Source organism: Rhipicephalus sanguineus, chromosome 10, assembly GCF_013339695.2.
Source record: "Rhipicephalus sanguineus isolate Rsan-2018 chromosome 10, BIME_Rsan_1.4, whole genome shotgun sequence".
Classification (NCBI taxonomy): domain Eukaryota; kingdom Metazoa; phylum Arthropoda; class Arachnida; order Ixodida; family Ixodidae; genus Rhipicephalus; species Rhipicephalus sanguineus.
This window is the reverse complement of record NC_051185.1, coordinates 22,548,781-22,568,106: the sequence shown is the minus strand read 5'-3', so window position 1 is coordinate 22,568,106 and position 19,326 is coordinate 22,548,781. Positions and strand designations below refer to the sequence as shown.

The 19,326-nt window shown below is 45.4% G+C and overlaps 1 protein-coding gene across 4 annotated transcripts in view; it reads right to left on the bottom strand.

Annotated features, from left to right (window-relative positions):
- Positions 1–19,326, bottom strand: part of LOC119407237 (nucleolar protein 4) — a 161,432-nt gene that overhangs the window by 57,725 nt on the left and 84,381 nt on the right. For all 4 annotated transcript variants that reach the window (XM_049419650.1, XM_049419651.1, XM_037674116.2 and 1 more), the window contains exons 3-4: positions 13,426–13,563; positions 7,941–8,525 (exon numbers count right to left, since the gene is read on the bottom strand). In XM_049419650.1, coding sequence (XP_049275607.1) covers positions 7,941–8,525; positions 13,426–13,563 — 723 coding nt within the window. The remainder of the gene's footprint in view (positions 1–7,940; positions 8,526–13,425; positions 13,564–19,326) is intronic.

Genomic DNA, 19,326 nt, shown 5'->3' with positions numbered 1-19,326 from the left:
CCACAGGACTTTGCCCTCGGGCCGTAGTTTCTCTGGACCATAATAAACTTCTTGCCATGCCATGTCATGCCACAGGGCGCCCTTCTTTTACCCATGGGGGCGTCTGGCGTGTCCTTACGTGCTTCGTGACACCGACATCGACATATCGCATTCGCGTACATGTTTCAGTAGGCAACTCTTTGGCTAGTTGGTCTTGCATTTTAACAAAGCAAAATTAGCGGAAATGAATAGGCACACAAAGACCAAGCAGCAAAGCACGGGCGATGATGATGAGCGTTGCGCAAAGAAAGGGCCCAATGTACTAGAAATATACTTCAGTAGAACAGACTGTTGATCGCTAGTTGGTCCTGCAAATTTCACTTTAAGTCTTGCCCTGCGGAGTTTTTTGGCCGAAAGCGATACAAAAATGACGATTTTGTGTTTGCCTAATTGATTCTACGCGTCTTCTAACATCTAAAAGAGGGCAAGGTTCTCCCTGCGCAAATATTAGAAGAAGCGAGAAGCTGGCCGACGACTTTTAAATGCGCCCGTTGCGCTCCTCGCGCCATCTCGCTTGCAATGAAGACGCGCTTATAAGCGCCTGCCGTCTCTGAGTCTTGCCAGCGGTAAAAGGGTGTGTATATACCGCTCGCCGTTAGCTACTTGAAGGATCTGCTGCGCTTTGTGGCGTAGTGGTTAGCGCCACGCGTTGCGGAGCGAGAGGTAGCTGGTTCGATTCTGCGCTTCGGAAGCATTTTTGTGAATTATTTTTTGGGGGACTTAAATATATATATATATATATATATATATATATAATATATATATATATATATATATATATATATATATATATACGGTGCATGACGGCGGCGGCAAACATCAGCCGAGACTGTCCATATAATTGCTATCGCAATAAAATTATTCAAAGGCACTTTATTCACAAGATACACGCAAAATATTTGTTTTAATGAGCGGCAAGGCGCGTCTTTCCCGCATCTCACTCGAGTCTAGACGGGAAACAACCGTCTGAATACCGACAGCTACAAACAAACTCCTACCCAGACCCTGTGCAACTCCACAGGAGCTACCCACACCTATACCCGGACAACAAATGCAAACAATGCACAACAGAAAGGGCTTCGTATAAACATATAGTGTGAGAATGCCCCAACCTATCAACAAGTTCTCCTGAGGCCCCCCGGGTGCGGTGGCGGCTAGCGCTGCTCAGCTCGGAGGTCCAAGACCAAAAATTGGCTGTCCAGCAGGTCAGCGAGGGTATAGGTAGACAAGGTCTCCCGGCCTCTACCTGTGCGGTCTAACCCGGACCACAAACATGCCGAGTCTTGTAATAAAGCTTATTCACTCCTTCACTCTTGTGCGGAGGGTGGGCTTCACTGCACAGTACTACGGAAAGTGCCCTAACCTCTCCTGTCCTCGATGCAGAAAATGTCTCCTTGAAACTTAAAAAAATAAAGAGCAGAGAAGCGAGTCTCGAAAACAAACCTTGGACGCGCCGGTAGGGGTTTCCTTACATCTGTTCACTGCCGATACGTCGAGACGCGGTCGTCGTCTGAATCCGATGATTTGGAGACACTATGCTGCTATGTGCGGTCGCTGCCACACGCACACAGGAGAAGTGAAATTCATCGTTTCACGAAAATTCGGCAAATAAAGACATCTCTTTTTCTGAACGGAGCTGTTTCGGCACGCCCGCACCACTCGCGCACAGAGGAAGACGCCGCTTTCTAATTCCGTTAACATGTTTGTTAGCCGAAATGCATGCTTTGAGCGCGTTTTTAAACTTTTTACTGCGCTATATGTTGAAGCCGAATAGAACACAGCATAATCAAGGGCGTCCGCAGAAATTTTTCCAGGGGGGTGCATCCATTGGGGTAGGGGGGGGGGAAGGGGGGGTGGTTCACTACCGTGACTTGACCGGCAAGGTTAGTCAATAATATGTAATAACGTGCAAAGTTGGCTGGCAATCCTGAAGGCCGTTTCACACGGATATGCGGACCTTTTATGCGCTAACGAACGTGTGCAGCTTATTGCTACTGCATAGAAAGATATTACCTGAAATTCCAGGGGGGGGCAGCCGCCCCCCCCTTGCACCCCCCTCTGGACGCCCACGAGCATAATGGATCAGGGTAGCTTAACTGCGGCGCTCCCAAATGCTTGTTTCATGGTGGACAAGCCGAGCTCGTTTTCGGCAAGAGCGGTAAAAAGTATGCTCGTCTTCGGTAGCGAAAGGGTTAAAATGCCGGACCTGTTAGCCCAACAGTTTGTTCAACTGAAGTACACTTCTAGTACATCGGGCCCAGTGCTGGGCAGTATCGAAGATACATGTATCTTAGATACTATCTTAGATACTCTTTGGGTATCTTGTATCTGTATCGCGATACGTCTCACAAAACAAGTATCTGTATCTGTATTTCCGATACATACGATAATGTATCTTGTATCTTAAGATACAAGATACTTCTATCGCAACACATCCGTGCGAAACAATAATCGCTGGCCAAACTCCGCTCCTCAAGCTGGTACTGGCGCCACTAGACCATCTGAATAAAACTAAAGGCAATGATGAAATTTTATCTTTCCGCCAGTGCCCTCCAGTGAGGGCAGAAGGTGACGTCTGCGCGTCCATATTGGTGGAGCAGAGTCACGTGGCAGCGCTTCCACAATCTCGACAGAAACAAGCGCGCGGACGTCTACGCCCAGCCTACGTACCTTTTGTTTTCTTGATTTCTTTTCTTTTTAGTTGCGCCAATGCCGTGACACTTGCTCTTAACCACTGTCCTGCGCCCCGTACTCCAGTGCGTGCGTCGTCTATCGCGAAAATTCTGATGTGCTATAGTGGTCGTTTATTGAGGATCTTCTTGCGTCTTGCTTGTAACTAAATCTGATGCGTGAAAGAATGGGGTTGGGTTTTGCGTCTCGTGCTTTTACGTATCAGCGATTTGAAGGATCTCGTGGATGTACATTTGGCTTACATGCAATGAATTAACTTATATGTAAATAAGATTCTAAAACTTTAGCCCTACTAGTACTGATGCTAGATATAATAGAGCAAGCGGTTACATAAAAGACGATATCTTGGCCTACCGTATTTTTTCTTCCTGCTACTCTTTATTTAAAGAATTTAGAAATCATAATTTCAATGTTAGCACAAGTGCTTTCTTAACAGTCCTTTTGCATCCCATACATTACCTAGGTGTCTGTACTGTTTTTTTTTTTTTACGGTCTGGTCACTCCAGTGCCTTCTGTAACGGGCTAGCAAAATAAGATCTCTGCTTTATTCTTTTGACTGTCTACTACTGTTTGCACATTTGCACGTTGCTAAGGCAATTTGAAAACAGATATATAATTATGTGGGCGCGCCTTGAGTATACAGTACAAAGCATTCTGCATACCGCTTAGTAAAACAGCGAAATTGAGTTTGCGTTATAACAAAGCAAATTATTAGGATCCATCTTAAAGAAGTTAGGAAGGGGGTTCCACAAACGTTGTTATACCAAATGCTCTGTTTTTCTGATGAGCGTCCTAACGAGCCGTTTCAGACAATTTTCCACAGGCACTAAATTTTCTATTGTCTCACCTTAACAGGTGAGTTGACGATACCTCATGCTTAATTATCATAGCTATTAAGGGAGCCGTCTGTATTGTGTTTCTGTACTCATTCAATGTGAACGTTTGATACGGAACGGCCTCTCTGTTTTACTTATATTTGTTTTCCTGTTTTAGGCCTTCTTAGATTTGTTTACTATTAATAATGGCCACGTATTCAGAACTACAAGTGTGCAATAGCGAGAACTAGCGCGGTATCCCGCGACGCTATACAATACGTCTGAGACGTTTCTGGGTTGCACATATTCTCTCGCCGCATAAAAATTGTTTAAAGATTGCACTTAGTGAGTATATCATCAAGAATCCTTTACACCAGCAGATAAGTAAAAATATGAAAATTCATTCTGGTTCTACGTCCTCTACGTATACACCAGGGTCTCAACTCACCTCATAACCAGCGGGCCACAGGCACTAAATGCAGTCCCGCAAGAGTCCGGGCAGTAAAGTGAATAAGGTTGAAGGGGTTGGGAGAAGAGGCTTGAACAAGATGACAGCTAAAGTTGCCATTTGAAAGGAAGCCTTTCGCACATCTCATATATAAGTCATTTCTGAAAGGAATATTGCGAATTTGGAGTAGGGATTCGAGAAACATCAATACCGTTCTACTCAATGACTGAAATCTGACGGGATCCTGAAATATCGAGTTTTGGTTATAATAATATCTGAGGTCTAAACATCCCAAACCACTGGTAGGATTACGAGGTGAACGCTGTAGTGGATGTGCTCCGGAATTTCGACCATACGGGTGTTCTTGATAACGTGCACTGACATCGCACGGTACACAAGCACAGTCTAGCATTTATGCCTTCATGCGAAATGCCGACGTGCCGCGGCCGGGATTCGGAAGCGGGTTCTTGTTCCACGGTTGCGGTTTCAAACAGATGTGACCACATGTCCGCACGAAGGAACCCCCCCATGAATCCCCCATTAAGACCTGTCCTGTCAGTAGTAGCGATGTATGTACATACTTTATTAAGAAAAATAAGAACAAATGGGACGGAAGACGGTCATATGTGGTGGGCCGGGCCGCGGTGCTGGAGACCCCTGTGGACACACCATGCGTCCCCCCCCACCAAAAAAAAAAAAAAAGAAGTCGCTACCGGCGTTTGTTCCTGCTGTACACCTGTCCAGTGATTCGGTATTGCGCAAACGGTCTTCTACGGACAAGGTAAAAGTCCACACCGGTATTTGCGCCGTCGTGAAAGAAGCCGCTTCTTATTGAACTCTTGTAATTTAAATGGCAACCCGTTAGCTGATCGGCAAGCTGAGCAGCGACTCCCATCAATTGCAAAAAACTAGAAGCAAGAACGCTGTCAGCGAAGTGTATAAAGAGCTGTCCTGTTAAGAAGCTCAAACAAACTCCCAATAAAGTGTTTCGGAGGAAACTAATGTACCTGAGCAAGGGCAAAATTTTGAGATACTAACAGACTTTCATCCGTTTTCTTTTTCTTTTTAATTTTTTAAAAATTTTTTTCCCCCGAGCTATTGAGGAACGGATCGTGATACCACTTTCATCACCTGGACTCACCTGGATAAATTCAGAATCACATTCTATTTCCTAAAACATTTCATTTTAGAGCTGTTTGTTTGTTTGCTTCCTTCGTTTCAGATTTTCAATTGTGCCTTGTACGTGTATTTCTTATGTTGTACCTTGTCCCTCCTGCTTGGGCCACTTTGCCTACAGTATGATCTAAATAAATAAATGAGACAACATTAGTCACAGTTAAGAAATTTTCAAGCAGACATTTTAGTGCATAGGCGTTAGCTGCTACATTAAATGGGTTTATAAAAACAAATTTGCGAATGTATCGAGGTATCTTAAGATACATTTGCCAAGCATCGTATCGGATACAATTATTGCAGCAGTATCTTGTATCTGTATCTCAAATACTTCTTGCCTGAGTATCTTGTATCGTATCGCGATATAATTTCAATGTATCTTTGCCCAGCCCTGATCGGGCCCTTTCTCCTGCGTGCAACGCTCATGATCACTCATTGACATGTTGATCGAAGGGCCTGGCCTTGCCTGACTCGTGTCCGTGTTAATTTGCGCTAATTTCACTTATCTAAAATAGCGCATGCATTTGACACCGTCCGAGGTGTACAGGCGCAACGTTTAATGTTATCGAAACAGAATGCCGGGCTAGTTGGTATTGTTTACTTGACATTTTGGTAGCCACATAAAAAAAAAGGAGGGGGAGGGGGGAGGGAACAGCGCGCGGACAAGACGGTGCGGTCTTCCTCGCGCTTTGTTGTTTTTTCGGAATGACAAGACAGCTAAACTTTACCATCGATGTCAATGCATCGCTCTTCGCTCAAAAACGAGTAATTATTATTATTACTGTTGTTCTTACTAGCAGTCGTCGTAGTAGTAGTAATCCTTTCCTATTGCGTGCGCCTGTACTAAGACCTTGCAGTTGGTCCTGGACACGTCAAATAAATGTATTAGTGTTATTTATTATCACTGTTATTATTTCTTGCCCTGTCTTCGCGTATAGTCTACAGTAAGTTCAAGTGTAAGAGTAAGCCCAGCGAACCGCATCCTTGCAGTTTAAGAGAACAGTGCGCTACATCGGGCCATGTAGTGATGGTACGTTATATAGCATATTTACACGAAAATTCCAAATTTGACAACAATAAAAACTTGATAATCAGTACTTTTCAAAAACACATTTTCAATTTAATTGCAAGCGCTATCAGAGAACATTCACGCGTACAACCGTGTCTATACAGTACCTCATATGATCAAAAGAATTACTGATGCCCGAGATTATATATATCCAAATTTGACGACAATAAAAGCTCGATGATCAGTACTTTTCAAAAACACATTTTCAATTTAATTGCAAGCGCTATCAGAGAACATTCACGCGTACAACCGGGTCTATACAGTAGCTCATATGACCAAAAGAATTACTGATGCCCGAGATTATATATATCCAAATTTGACAATAAAAGCTTGATGATCAGTACTTTTCAAAAACACATTTTCAATTTAATTGCAAGCGCTATCAGAGAACATTCACGCGTACAACCGGGTCTATACAGTAGCTCATATGATCAAAAGAATTACTGATGCCCGATATTATATATATATATATATATATATATATATATATATATATATATATATATATATATATATATATATATATATATATATATATATATATATAGAGAGAGAGAGAGAGAGAGAGAGAGAGAGAGAGAGAGACTAAAAAGCAGTAACTGCGATTAAGAACACCCGACAGAACAGGCGGCGATTACTATTAAGCCCGTAGTCATTATCTAGCTTCAGCTAGCACCTGACCAGCGTTATAACGATTATATATTATAATTCGAACAAACGAAAATTTCCTGGCGCAGCAGCCTCCTTGATAGCGCTAACAAAAATATGTTTAACCATTTCTCGTCATGACTACTTTTATTTCTGCCCTCCAGGTCACAACAGGCGCAACACACTCTTCGCTTCCTAAACTATCAGAACATACCATTAAATAAGTGTGCGTCTGCGACAGCAAATAGTATTTCATTTTCCTGCTGCGTACACATCAGTCAAATACCCGGCACGTATCCAGCGGCTGATCGAAACATTGAAAAAAAAAAGAAGCGTGTCTTTTTTTTTTATTCTTCTTTTTCGTTCGGAAAGCACCTCCCGCAAAACAAGCGCGCCTAAATGTCGCAGCTGGAAACACTTGCGAGACGTGGTTCGCTAAAGGTTAACCGAAATTTCAACTCTCTCTTCGAAGAGCGTGTCGACGAAAGAAACAAAAAAAAAGAAAGAAAGAAAGAAAGAAAGAAAGAAAGAAAGAAAGAAAGAAAGAAAGAAAGAAAGAAAGAAAGAAAGAAAGAAAGAAAGAAAGAAAGAAAGAAAGAAAGAAAGAGAATCACAGAACCTCGATTCAACCCCCTCACGAGCGCTCTTTCGTCTCGGAACGTCAATAACAGAAAACAAGAAAGAAGCAAAAAAAGAAAGAAAAAAGAAGAGGCCGGGTTTCGTACACGGCACCGACTCAGAAGAAAGCAAGCGCCGTAGCAAAGGCGCGCCGAGACATTAAACGAAAAACAAAATGCATAATAAAACGGACAACACGGTGGCATTTCGACAGTGCTCACGAGTAGCAAAAGGCACGCGCGAAAAGCGCACTTCCAACCGGCGCGGAGCGCAGCAGACGACCGAGCCATCAGCGGGCAACACAACCCGAATCAGATCAGCTTACCGAGTTTACCGCTGCATAGCGACGCAACAAGTAGCGTAGCGTAACGTTAAAAACGAAACCTGTCGACACTCGAGTCGTCTCGCGAGAGAGAGTAGTTCACGACGTCTCACTCACCTCACGCGGGTTGAAGGCATCCTCTTCGGAGAGGCCGAGGCTCCTCATGTGTTTCAAGTAGGCCGTCGTGATGGGGACGCTGAAGTCGACATCGGCCGCCGACACGGCCGCGATGCGTGCGCCCGCCGCGCGCACCCTAGCGGCGCTCGCGTCGCCGGCGGCGGCGCCACCTGGTGACGATGCCGCGGAACTCGTCCGCGCCGGCGACGGCGCGGGCGCGGGAGCGCCACCCGCGGATTCACGTGACGGGCTGTTTCTGCTTCCGGCTCCGCCACTTCCGGGTGCACAGCTGCTGGCTCCGTTGTTGTTGTGGCTGTTGGCGCCGTTGCTGTGGTAACCGGAGGACGCCGTCTCAGCTGTCGTTGTCGACGGAGGCGGCGCCGCCGCTGTCGAGGGCGTCGTTGTCGGCGCGCCGCCGCCGCTGTTGTGGGCGGGGGAGCTTGCGGCGCTGCCCTGCGCCGCCGCGGCTGTGACGATGGCGCTCAGCGCGCCGTTTGTGAGGTGCATCCTCTTCTGGCAGTCGGAGCAGGACATGAGGAAGTGCGTGACCGCCTCGCGGGGCAGGAAGGCGTACAGCTCCGCAATCTGCGGTTTGCGAAAGCAAGGAACACGGCAGAGAACGTGCTGTTTTTGAGACGCCAGATATGTCGACAAGAGTGGCGAAATGCGCTAGCTGAACACATACGGCAGGGCTGCGCGAAGAAACACGGACATAGCTTGTTGCTTGTCTTGTTTGGTTTTCCTTCTGTTATGCTGTCGACCTGGGTTTGTTTCCGCGCTTGCCGTTTGCGTCGCTTTGTTGGTATGCAAAAAAAAAAAAAAAAAAGATTAAGGTAGCATCGCGGTAGTGGTGTCAAGCCTGAAGGAAATGCGGAACTGGGCGGCCTTCTTTGTTTCTCTATTTTTTTCTTTATTGGTTCCCTTCTTTCGTTTTCTCTCATCTCTCTGTTTTTTTTCATGTATTTTTTGTCTGCGTTCATTTCTATTTCTTTCCTTCTCTACGTATTTGTTTCTCGCTGTTTTGCATTCGCTTTCTTCTCTTTCTTTCTATCTCTCTATTTGTCGCTTCCTCGATCTTTCACTCTATACATCTTTTTGTTTCTTTCTATACTATGCCCCTCCTCCTCACCCCCACTTCCTTTCGCACCCCGTTGCTCTGCTATACAAGGCTATGCTGTGCTCTGTTAGCGTGCCTGGATAGCCGAGTTCTAGTGGTTATGGCGCTCGACTGCTGACCCGAAGGTCGCGGGATCGAATCCCGGCCGCGGCGGCTGCATTTTCGGTGGAGGCGAAAATGTTTGAGGCCCGTGTACTTAGATTTAGGTGCACGTTAAAGAACCCCAGGTGGTCGAAATTTCCGGAGCCCTCCACTACGGCGTCTCTCATAATCATATCGTGGTTTTGGGACGTTAAACCCCAGATATTATTATTATTACTGGATAGCCGAGTGGTTACGAAGCTCGCCTTCGGATACTGAGTACCCAAGATCCGCCTCGCCAAGATTTTTTTTTTCGCCAAGAATTTCTCTTTCGTTCTATCTCGTTCTTTCTTTCGCTATCTCTTTACTTGTTCTCTCGCCCATCAGAGTTATTGCATCCCACGCCAGACAAATCGACACACGTATTCTGGGAGCGAAACAGAAGATGAAGAAGAGGACGAAGACAGTGCGCGCCGGTATATGATGATCATAGTTTCCAGTTAGCTTTGCACGGACTAAGGGTCGGCTTAAACAGCTCCGTGTTAAACAAAAGTCAATTTCCTGATATGGCTGTTTCTTTGACAATTAATGTAAACCTTTAGATTCTATACCGTGTTTTAGAGGCACGTGTCAAAATTATGTGTATTCTATATTGAGTTGCTTTGGCTTTCTGAATTAGTTGAAGTTCGCGCCCATCCTGTGTATTTGCCTTTCTTCGGCCGTGTTTTTTTCGCGCGGCCCTGCTATATGTGTACAATAATGCACTATACAAGCTTAAACGAGAGCTTTACTGGGCTTCTTGGGCAGTCATAATTGAAATGTTATCTGGATAGCGCAACAGAACGTGGACACACTTGTTGAAAGTTAGCGCTTGTCTCGTCCCTTTCGTTTCTTCTTGTGTAAATGCTTTGTGTCGCTATCCAGATAACATTTCAACTGCGGTAACATTTCAGCGAGGTATGTGTCTGGAATGACCGTGAAATATTTCGGAGTGTCTCCCCGTATACGGACTATAAGAGATACAGGGTAACAGCAGTGCTCGCGGCGATTACAAGGGGCGTATTAGTTGAACGATAACGCGTTAGATAATGCTTCTGTGTTTCACGGAAATTATCTGCTGTTTCGAGATCACTGGTGTCATCTCCAACCGGGTTGGATGTTGTTATCACACCGGTAGGCCAGAATGACAAGGGAATTGAAATTTCAGTCAACTTCAGAAGATTACATCACCGGTGCACCACGCCTCTAGTGTTGCTGCGCACCTTAAACTTATACATTTATTGCAAATGCTACAAATATTAACTAACCAGAAGTATGGGACAAAATTCGGAACATCTAATAGTTGTTTTAGTTATAGACAATAATTTATGCCTAAACGAAGCCAAACCAGCCTCGATGCATTGTCCAGCATAGGCCTGAAGTTCCCTACCTAGTCCAATCACTTAATGTAAGGTGCGAAAAATTGCTTCGACAGGTCCACGTCGACGTAGTCTGAAGGTGGTGCATTTTTTCTTCATTTACTTATCAATTTATCTATCTATTAATGTTAGCTTACATAACCTGTCGAGGCAGTTTGCGCACCACTAGTCCTGTCCTCTTGTTACGTTACTCGTTTGTGCGTTTTTCTCAGCGCATCTACATTACAATGCCGTACCAACTAGCCGAAATTGAAGCTTTGCTAAACAGTAAAAAAAAGGCAGTATATAGGTTGCAGGGCGAACCACGAACGTGACAGTACCACAAGGAAACATACAAAATCCGGAGTAAAACATCACATAACGTCGGCAGGAACACACATATTAAATACAATAAAAAAGCATAGACAATATAATAGTATCTAAACAGATAACTTGAGCTGTAAGCTACATTAAATGAGGATGAGTAATAATAAAAGGTGACATTATCGCAAATGGAAACATGTTTTCTAGGAGATTCTTCTATACTCTAGCCTTATTCTATAAGGAGGAAACAACATTTCTATGCATTATAATACGTTGATGCAAGAAGATGCATTGATACTACGGTGATCGACGCCACCGGACACCCATATTGTGAAGCATAAGTAACAACATCATGTACTGTCAGCGTAAGAAGCCTAGACACCACAGGACACAAGAAAAAACGGAATAGTCTCTGATTCGGCAGGTAGCCTTGAATTCAGATTTCTGGCCTGTTCTAAACCACACTAACAACATGTACAGTGCGCTTGGACCGAATGGAGTCACAAAGTGCTGGGAAATTAAAAGTTTTCTCAGACGTAGTGGTCTCTGAACTTCTGACGCGGACTGTATACTACTACATGGTGGAACAATGTTCATATGACACAACGTCAAACCAACGAAAGAAGCGGAATTTTAAGGGCACAGTTTGCTTTTTTAGAGACGACATTAATGGGAACCAACTGAAAATCAAGCCAAAGTAAAATGTAGGGGAGGTTATCTGTAGTCATTATGACATAAATGTGAAGAAATGGAAGTGGAAGAAAAGACAAGTTGCCGCCGGTAGGGACCTAACCTGCAACCTTCGAATAACACGTCCGGTGCTCCACCAATTGAGCTTTCTCGCCCGCTTTAATTTCTTCACATTTATATTTTAATTACTACAACTAATGTCACCCCCATAATTTCATCGGCTTGATTATCTGTTGGTTCTCATTAACGTCAAACGAGAAAGATTCGGCTACAAATGTGGCCATAAAATGAAATGACATGGCTACTTTGGCTACTTTTAGTTTGAGTTCTGGCTCGTTTTCAAATCCACCCAACGGCAACCCTGGGTTGTCCGATGCACGTAACTGCGTGCACTAGGTCAATGAAGGTACCACCTACACATTCGCAGTACTGCCGGATGTGATTGCCCGACCCGCCACGGTGGGCTAGTGGTTATGGTGCTCGACTGCTGACCCGAAGGTCGCGGGATCGAATCCCGGCCTCGGCCGCCGCATTTTTCAATGGAACCGAAAAATGCTAGAGGCCCGTGTAGTTAGGTTTAGGTGCACGCTAAAAAAAACCCAGGTGATCAAATTTCCGGAGCCTTCCATTACTGCGTCCCTCAATCATATCGTGGTTTTGGGACGTTAAACCCCAACAATTATTAATTATGACGTAGCAAACACAGCCTTTAACTTGTCTACGTGCCCTGTCATCCGATAATTTCTTTCTCCTCCTACATTTCTTTTTTCTATCTTGAACTTCCGCTCTGCCTTACGATGATGATGCACAATGTATGACCACAATGACGCGCTGCACAAGGAATAACAGTGACTGCAACACTATGTACAATATGGTCATGATAATTTTGGTCTCCATCTAGACGCGGTACCCGTGTTAAGGTACTACGCTCTGCCAAGGACACCGCATACTAATCCCTAAAGAGTCGGCAGGCGTTGTGACCATCATGGCGGGAGTTGACCGCCTGTTTTGCTTCGTGCCTGCCTGTTCTTTCTTCTTTTATATGGATTTTCGTACATGATAACAGCACTAATAATCAGACTTGGCACTAATGACATTACAGTAATGAAATTATAGTGAAATTACTTCTTGCTGTAGTGAGCAATGTAATGAATTACTTCAAGCAAGTAACTTCAAGAAAGTTACGCATAACTTTCTCAATTATTTGTGACTAGAATGCAGCATGTCCGCTTCCCTTATGGCATCAAATTGACCAAAAAAGAACTAAAATAGCAAAGACAAGTTAACCTGCGTGCCAACCCTCAAGCGTGAGAAGCTCAACGAAGATCTCTGACATTTCGATATATATTTGCTGTAAATGAAGTGTACATGAGTTGTGCATGAACCATGAACGTTTGTTACGGTAACTTCAAGGCAATGCCATTAATTTTCAAAAGCAGTAGTCATGTAATGTCAACCTGCCACGGTGGTCTAGTGGATATGGTGCTCTGCTGCTGACCCGAAGATCGCGGTATCGAATCCCCGCCGCAGCGGCCGCATTTTCGATGGAGGCGAAAATGCTTGAGGCCCGTGTACTTAAATTTAGGTGCAGGTTAAAGAACCTAGGTGGTCGAAATTTCCGGAGCCCTCCAGTACAGCGTCCTTCATAATCTCATCGTGCTTTTGGGACGGTTAAACCCGCAACAACCATTATTATTATAATGTAATGTTATTACTTTCGGCAAGCTGTAACTTGTAATGTAATTTAATAAAGGTAAGAGTAATTCTGCCATATCTGATAATGATATAATAATCCGTCAGTATATGTACACACAATACTTGGAAGACAGCGTCAAGAGACGAGGACATAACGAGCGGGGAAGTGTCGTCAACTCACAGCCTTGTAGGTCCTCTTCTGTCCTGCGTGCTTTCCTCCTCGGCCGTCCATTTCGACGTGAACGCCGTAGATGATCTCGAAGAAGTTCTCCACCACAGCAACTCGCTTGTACACCGTCGTCTCCCCATCGCCGCCCTTCTGCAACACGAGAAAAAGAGAGAGGAGAGGAATGAATGTCTCATTGAAATCTACAGATCTTCAAGGGCGTGTGTTTGAGTTTGAGTTTATTCAATACAATACAATAGAGTACAAGTAGAGAATCGATCTAATACAGAATGAGGTCCCAAAGTAAAAACTGTCAGGGGGACCTCCTGTGAATACATGTATAAAAAAAATTCATAGCATATCCACGGGTGAATGATGAAGAGCTTGGGCGAAGCTCCTGAAGCAATCATGGTTACACCGTGAAATCTTCAGTGGTTTCGCCCAGCAGTAATCAAAGCGATAGCCCAGTAAATCATCTCAAAGACGTGACAAACACATATATTTATACAAGAAATTTTATTAATCGTAAGTGGTAGCTAGACGTGGCATCCGTTCCCCCTTCATTACAACGGCTTTATGGTCGGTGAAGTGATGGATCGGTGATGGGTCATAGTGGGATGTTTGCAAAGACGAAGTAGTGGGCAGTTTGCAAAGGATCGGTGATGGGTAGTAGTGGGATGTTTGCAAAGACGAAGTAGTGGGCAGTTTGCAAAGGTGGTTACGCCGGACAACGGAGACGTGACAAGGCTAGACTAAGAGGAACTTCACCCCTAAAATGTAGAACAAAGATTGTAGAACAATGTAGAGCAAAGTGTGTCCAGACTTCTAGGATAGAATAGAAATGTTGCATCGGCACAGGTATCACAGCACACGAGAAATCATGGAAGTCTTTTACGCGTCACTGGAAGGTCACAGGTGCATCAACCAACTTTCAGTATCCTTATCACAAGCTGAAGTGTCATATCTCACGGGATAGTTTGCCTCATGTTCATGTCTAATCAGCCACCTTAGGGTTTCTGTTTTGTTGACTTTTGCTACCGTGTGCATGCGTGATGGTTGTTCGATATCGTCCTTTTCCAGATGCTATTTATTCCGTTCGTTTCGTAACAAAATTTTAGCTGCGAGTCAGCGCCGTTGTCTGTCGTTTCTTTTGTTCGTCCTCGTTCTTTCGTGCTGTTTATTCATTCAAGGTGTATCTGGAGACCTGACACGACACTATCACTCTCTTTGGGAGGGAGGGCGAAAGGATCAACCGTGTAGATAAGAACGAAGAAAAATAATTAATGAGGAAGAGGAATAAACATTATTTAATAGAACAAGCCGACGGAAGAGTCGTTCAAGGTGGGCGGCGTCCCTAGTCCAGGATGCCGTGAGCCTGAGCTGACATATTGGCCCTGTTCACCAGACGTCGCCGGTCTTCAAGGTTTGAGCTTGTCAGCGAAGCCTCCCACTGCTGGACGTTTGGTCCCGTGATAGGCGGTATTGATGGGCTGCGTCCGCACTCTCATACCAAACGGTACAGTGTATTCGTTTCAGAGCCGAATGCGCAGAGTCGTTTTAGCAGTCTGCGGGATACATAGCGTGCGAAATGATACGAAATACGAGAGGGAGATGAGCGTTTAGCGTGTCCTTGTAGACAATTTCTAAATGTTACTTCAAAATACGAGAGCTGGGAATGCACGCATCCCTTCGGCTAGAGCGCGCAGGAAGGGCACTATGGCTAGCTATACCAAAGTGGACGCCACTATCGTTGAATAGCGGCCCCATCTAGCGTCTGGTTTATCTACAACCGACACTTATAGAGACGCTTTGAAGTGCAAGAAAAAAAACATAGCAGAATTGCAATCTGGCGTTCTATTGTGCGTGCACTTTCTTTTTTTTTTGCTTGTTGATTGTTTTTAAAACGTGCGTAGTTGTTATTTAGAGCAACCGCAAACATGGTGTATAGACAGACTTGTAGACGAATGGCACAGTTTATTTCGCGGCGCTACAAAAACGCTGAAGGCCTATGCTATATAGTAAAAAAGTTAAACCTAGAGCCACATATTCAATCTGCTTAGCTTTCAAAACAAAATTTGAGAGCGTAAAATAAATAGGAATTGCAATGATTGCAATAGGTAGCTCCTCCATGAGAAAACTACGTATTCTTTCATCTCTAAGGAGAAGGCGCAGGACGACTGATTTTCGATTTCGGCTATTGTGTTCTTAAGGTCCAACCGCTATACATTTAGGAGCCCAGAACTTCAATTGCTGTTTCAGATATTCTTTCACGGCTGTGCTTAACACTACTGTGTGAGCTGTCACCGTTCCCCGTGCGCTTCTTAATTTACACTTGGAAATACGAAGGCGTAATTAAACAATGAATGCGAGAAGACAGGTACAGGACAGGTGGTCCTTAATTGTTCAGTCACGTTCTGAGTATTTCCAAGTAGCATGAAACACCAGCTCGATAGTCGGTCATACCTTCATTTACACCATGGTGATATCATCGTGGCACGATTCGCGTCGCTAATCGACTACAGTAATGCGAAACCGAGAATCCGCGCGATTATATTACAGGGTCTTGCGGCAGGCTTCACCGATTGCTCCTATACGTTCCGCCAAGTCACAAATTAATTTGCGCGCGGCGCGCATGCCGACATCTCGTCTCTTTATATCTACCTAGCAACACCGCGCACTGATAGTAGTGATGCAGAACTATCGATGGTACTATCGATACTATCGATAGCTGAGTCACTATCGAACTATCGATGGTAAAAGATACTATCGATAGCGCTATCGATAGTAAGTACTATCGATAGTTTAAAATGAACAGCGCGAACTCATTGCAGAATAAACTTGGCTTCCCGCGCGCGTGGTACATAGTGGAGCCGGAGGAGCAGGCTGAGGAGCAAGAAAGTTGACATGCTTGTGTTCTTCACGAGAGTGCTTCGCTGACGCATGCTCATAAAGTCTCACTATTCAGCTGTAGCGGAAACGAAACCGTTGCATGGGGTGGAACTGCGCGGCTTAAGTTTTATATTGCATTTTAAGATTTCAAAGTAAAAAAATAAAATGATCAAGAGCAATGTTTGGTAACTGTAAGATGTAACTGGTTGCTTATAAATATCAATTTATTGATCGACATATGCCGCCATCTTCACTGCGCAAATAATTTCTTTCGCCAAAAATTTGCTCATAAATTAAGCGAAGCTGATAGTAGGCTATCGGGAATATTTTGGCAATTTGGCCAGCCAGCAACAGCATCGTTATTCGCACCACTATGGATAGTTTGTCACGTGGTTGTGACGGCGAAGAATGCTGCAGCAAGACTGGGAAATACGAAGCTCTTTATTTGGTCGAACTTGTGCCCAGAAAATCAAAACTCAGAATACAAGCGATACACGCTACGCACTGATAGAGGCGAGAACAGTCGCCGGCCGTCGAGTAATCTGATAATCGGTAGAACGCTTCGTCTTTTATACATTAGTCATCAAACCTTCCAGCGTTATCACTGGTGCTCGCGTAAGCTTTCGAATAAACTTGAATATTCGCGTCCGGTGCGTAACCTTAAAATGTCAAACAGTCGCGAAGCTTCTCAAGCATTGCGCTGCGGTCTGCGTCAAACGTTGCTAACAGTCTGTGGGTTAAACCCGAATACATCAAAACAAAGCAATAAACACGCGTGGCAGTAATATCGCTGTAGTATTACCGATAGTACTACCGATTCGACTATCGATAGTTTATCAATAGTAGTACTATCGATGTTTTGTTTACACTATCGATAGTTTCAAAGAAACTATCGATACTATCGATAGTCAATTTACCGATAGTTCTGCATCACTAACTGATAGGCTCTACCATGCGCGACGCGAGGGCGGGTAACTTTTAGTACTCCGTTTTGCTTGTTTTCCCGAAAACATGTGCCTCCGCGCTTTTCCTGCTTAGTCGCGCGCAGCGCTGAGTAAACCCAGCGTCAAGCGTCACAGCCGAAGCTTCTTCCTCTACTGATTGTTCTTCGAGCACAAGGGCTCACACACGCCCTGACGAAAGCGTGCCGGCCGCAGCACGCGAGAAGACGCCGTAAGGAATAAAAGAAAGAGGACTGCGCTGCCGGGCAAGAGGAGGGGGAGAGGGGTTTCCTCTTAATCGATGCCGCGAGAAGTAAGCGAAGCCTCCCCTTTCTTCGTCGACATCACTTCAACCAAGGGACACGTCGCGGAGCTAGCGAAACAACGAGGTGCTTTCCTTTTTTTCCCTATCACCATAGGGAAAGTGGGCGAGCGAGCAGCATACACCCTTCGGTATATAAGGCAGCTTCCCTGCGCGCCGTTGTCAAGTCCTTCTTCCCCACTCGCAAACTTCCCCTGCGTCCCGGCTCTTCTTTTTTCTCCTCCTCCAACTCAACTGCACGCCGACTCCCCCTTTTCCCCACTCCACCAGAGTGCCTGCTCTCCCGAGACGACGCCCAAAACTTCCCCACGCAAAAACCACTTCCTCCCGAATCACGCGAGCTTGCGCTCCCTTCCATCCCTTCCCTCCCTATTTCTGCGCCTTGGTGAAAACGCGACGAAGAGTGAGGAAGGAGAAGGGGAAGAAAAAGAAAGGGTTCGGGGAAAGCTTGGGCGTCTGGGCCGAAAGCGCCGAGTTCTCCGGGGCTGCGTTTCGCTCCTCTCTCTCTCACCCATTTCCCCCTTCATCTCCCAGGCTCTTCATCGACTTCCAAACTTTGGCCGCAGCCCCCTAGCTGAGCCATCGGCTCGTCGTCGCTCCCGAGTTCTCACTCCGGCGTACTTCCCGTAGAGCTCGTGTGTGTGTGGGTGCGTGTGTGTTTTTTTGCCCGGCACCCGGTGAAGCGCCGGCGGCTCTCCTGAACCTAGCTGCTCGCCCACACAGGTTGTTGGCGCACGCGACGCTCGACTCTGCAGCGCTTCCGTCTTTTCCCGGGATTCCGCCCTTTTCCCTTCTACAATTTCGTTCTCTCCCCTCTTTCCCTATGACCTTTACGCTTCCCCTGATTCACTTCCTATAGTTTCTTGTTATTCTTTCGTATGAAAGGAATAAGCGCTTCTGAGGAGCTCATACGCACAAGAAAAGGATGCAGGGCTCAAACAGGGAAGTGAAGGGGAGTGAGGATGGGGATTTGACTCGTTTGTCCTCCTTCTCCTAGTTGCGATGGATTATGATTCTGCAGCGTGTAGCATAGAAACGTCAAATAGTGTAGCACTGACCGCACAGTGACTGCTGTTTAAATGAATGGAAACGCTAAGACACTGTGAACGACTTTGGTAGTCTGGCAATGCCCTCCTATCTCCACAGAGGACCTGCGCCTCCCAATTTCACAGTAAACGACTTTCAATCAATCCTGGTTTCCCCCTTTCCTCCATCTAACATTTCTCTTCCCCCTTTCCCTATAACCCTTTACGCTTGCCCTGATTCACCGGGTTCTTTTAGTCTTCCTGTTTTCCTCTCGTAGGGAAGGAAGCACTGCTGGATAGCACACATATACAAGGGAAGGCTGTAGGGCTCAAGTAGGGAAGTAAAGGGGAGTGAGGATGAGGACTTGACTCGTTCATCCTCCTCGTCACGAGGTGCTATGCTTCTGTAGCGCGTGTAGCATAGCAACGTCAAGTAGTGTAGGTCGTCGCTGTTTTCTACGCTACGATCTTTTTAGCTTTAAGTGGACACGCTTCCCGCTCTTCAAGCTGTAGGTACGGAAACTCGCAGGGAGAGCCGGGGAACTGCGGAGCTGGTCAGACTGGGATATATCCCGAGGCTTTTTCGTTCGTTATGCTGCAGAATCGTTTCAGCCCTTTTCAGTACCGACACGGAAGTGATTATTTAGATTTCAGCTGGAGTATGAGCTCAGATGCATGCTGAACTGCTTGAAAGTGGTTACGTTACATTCATGCAGTCTGCTATTTAGAATATTGAGGC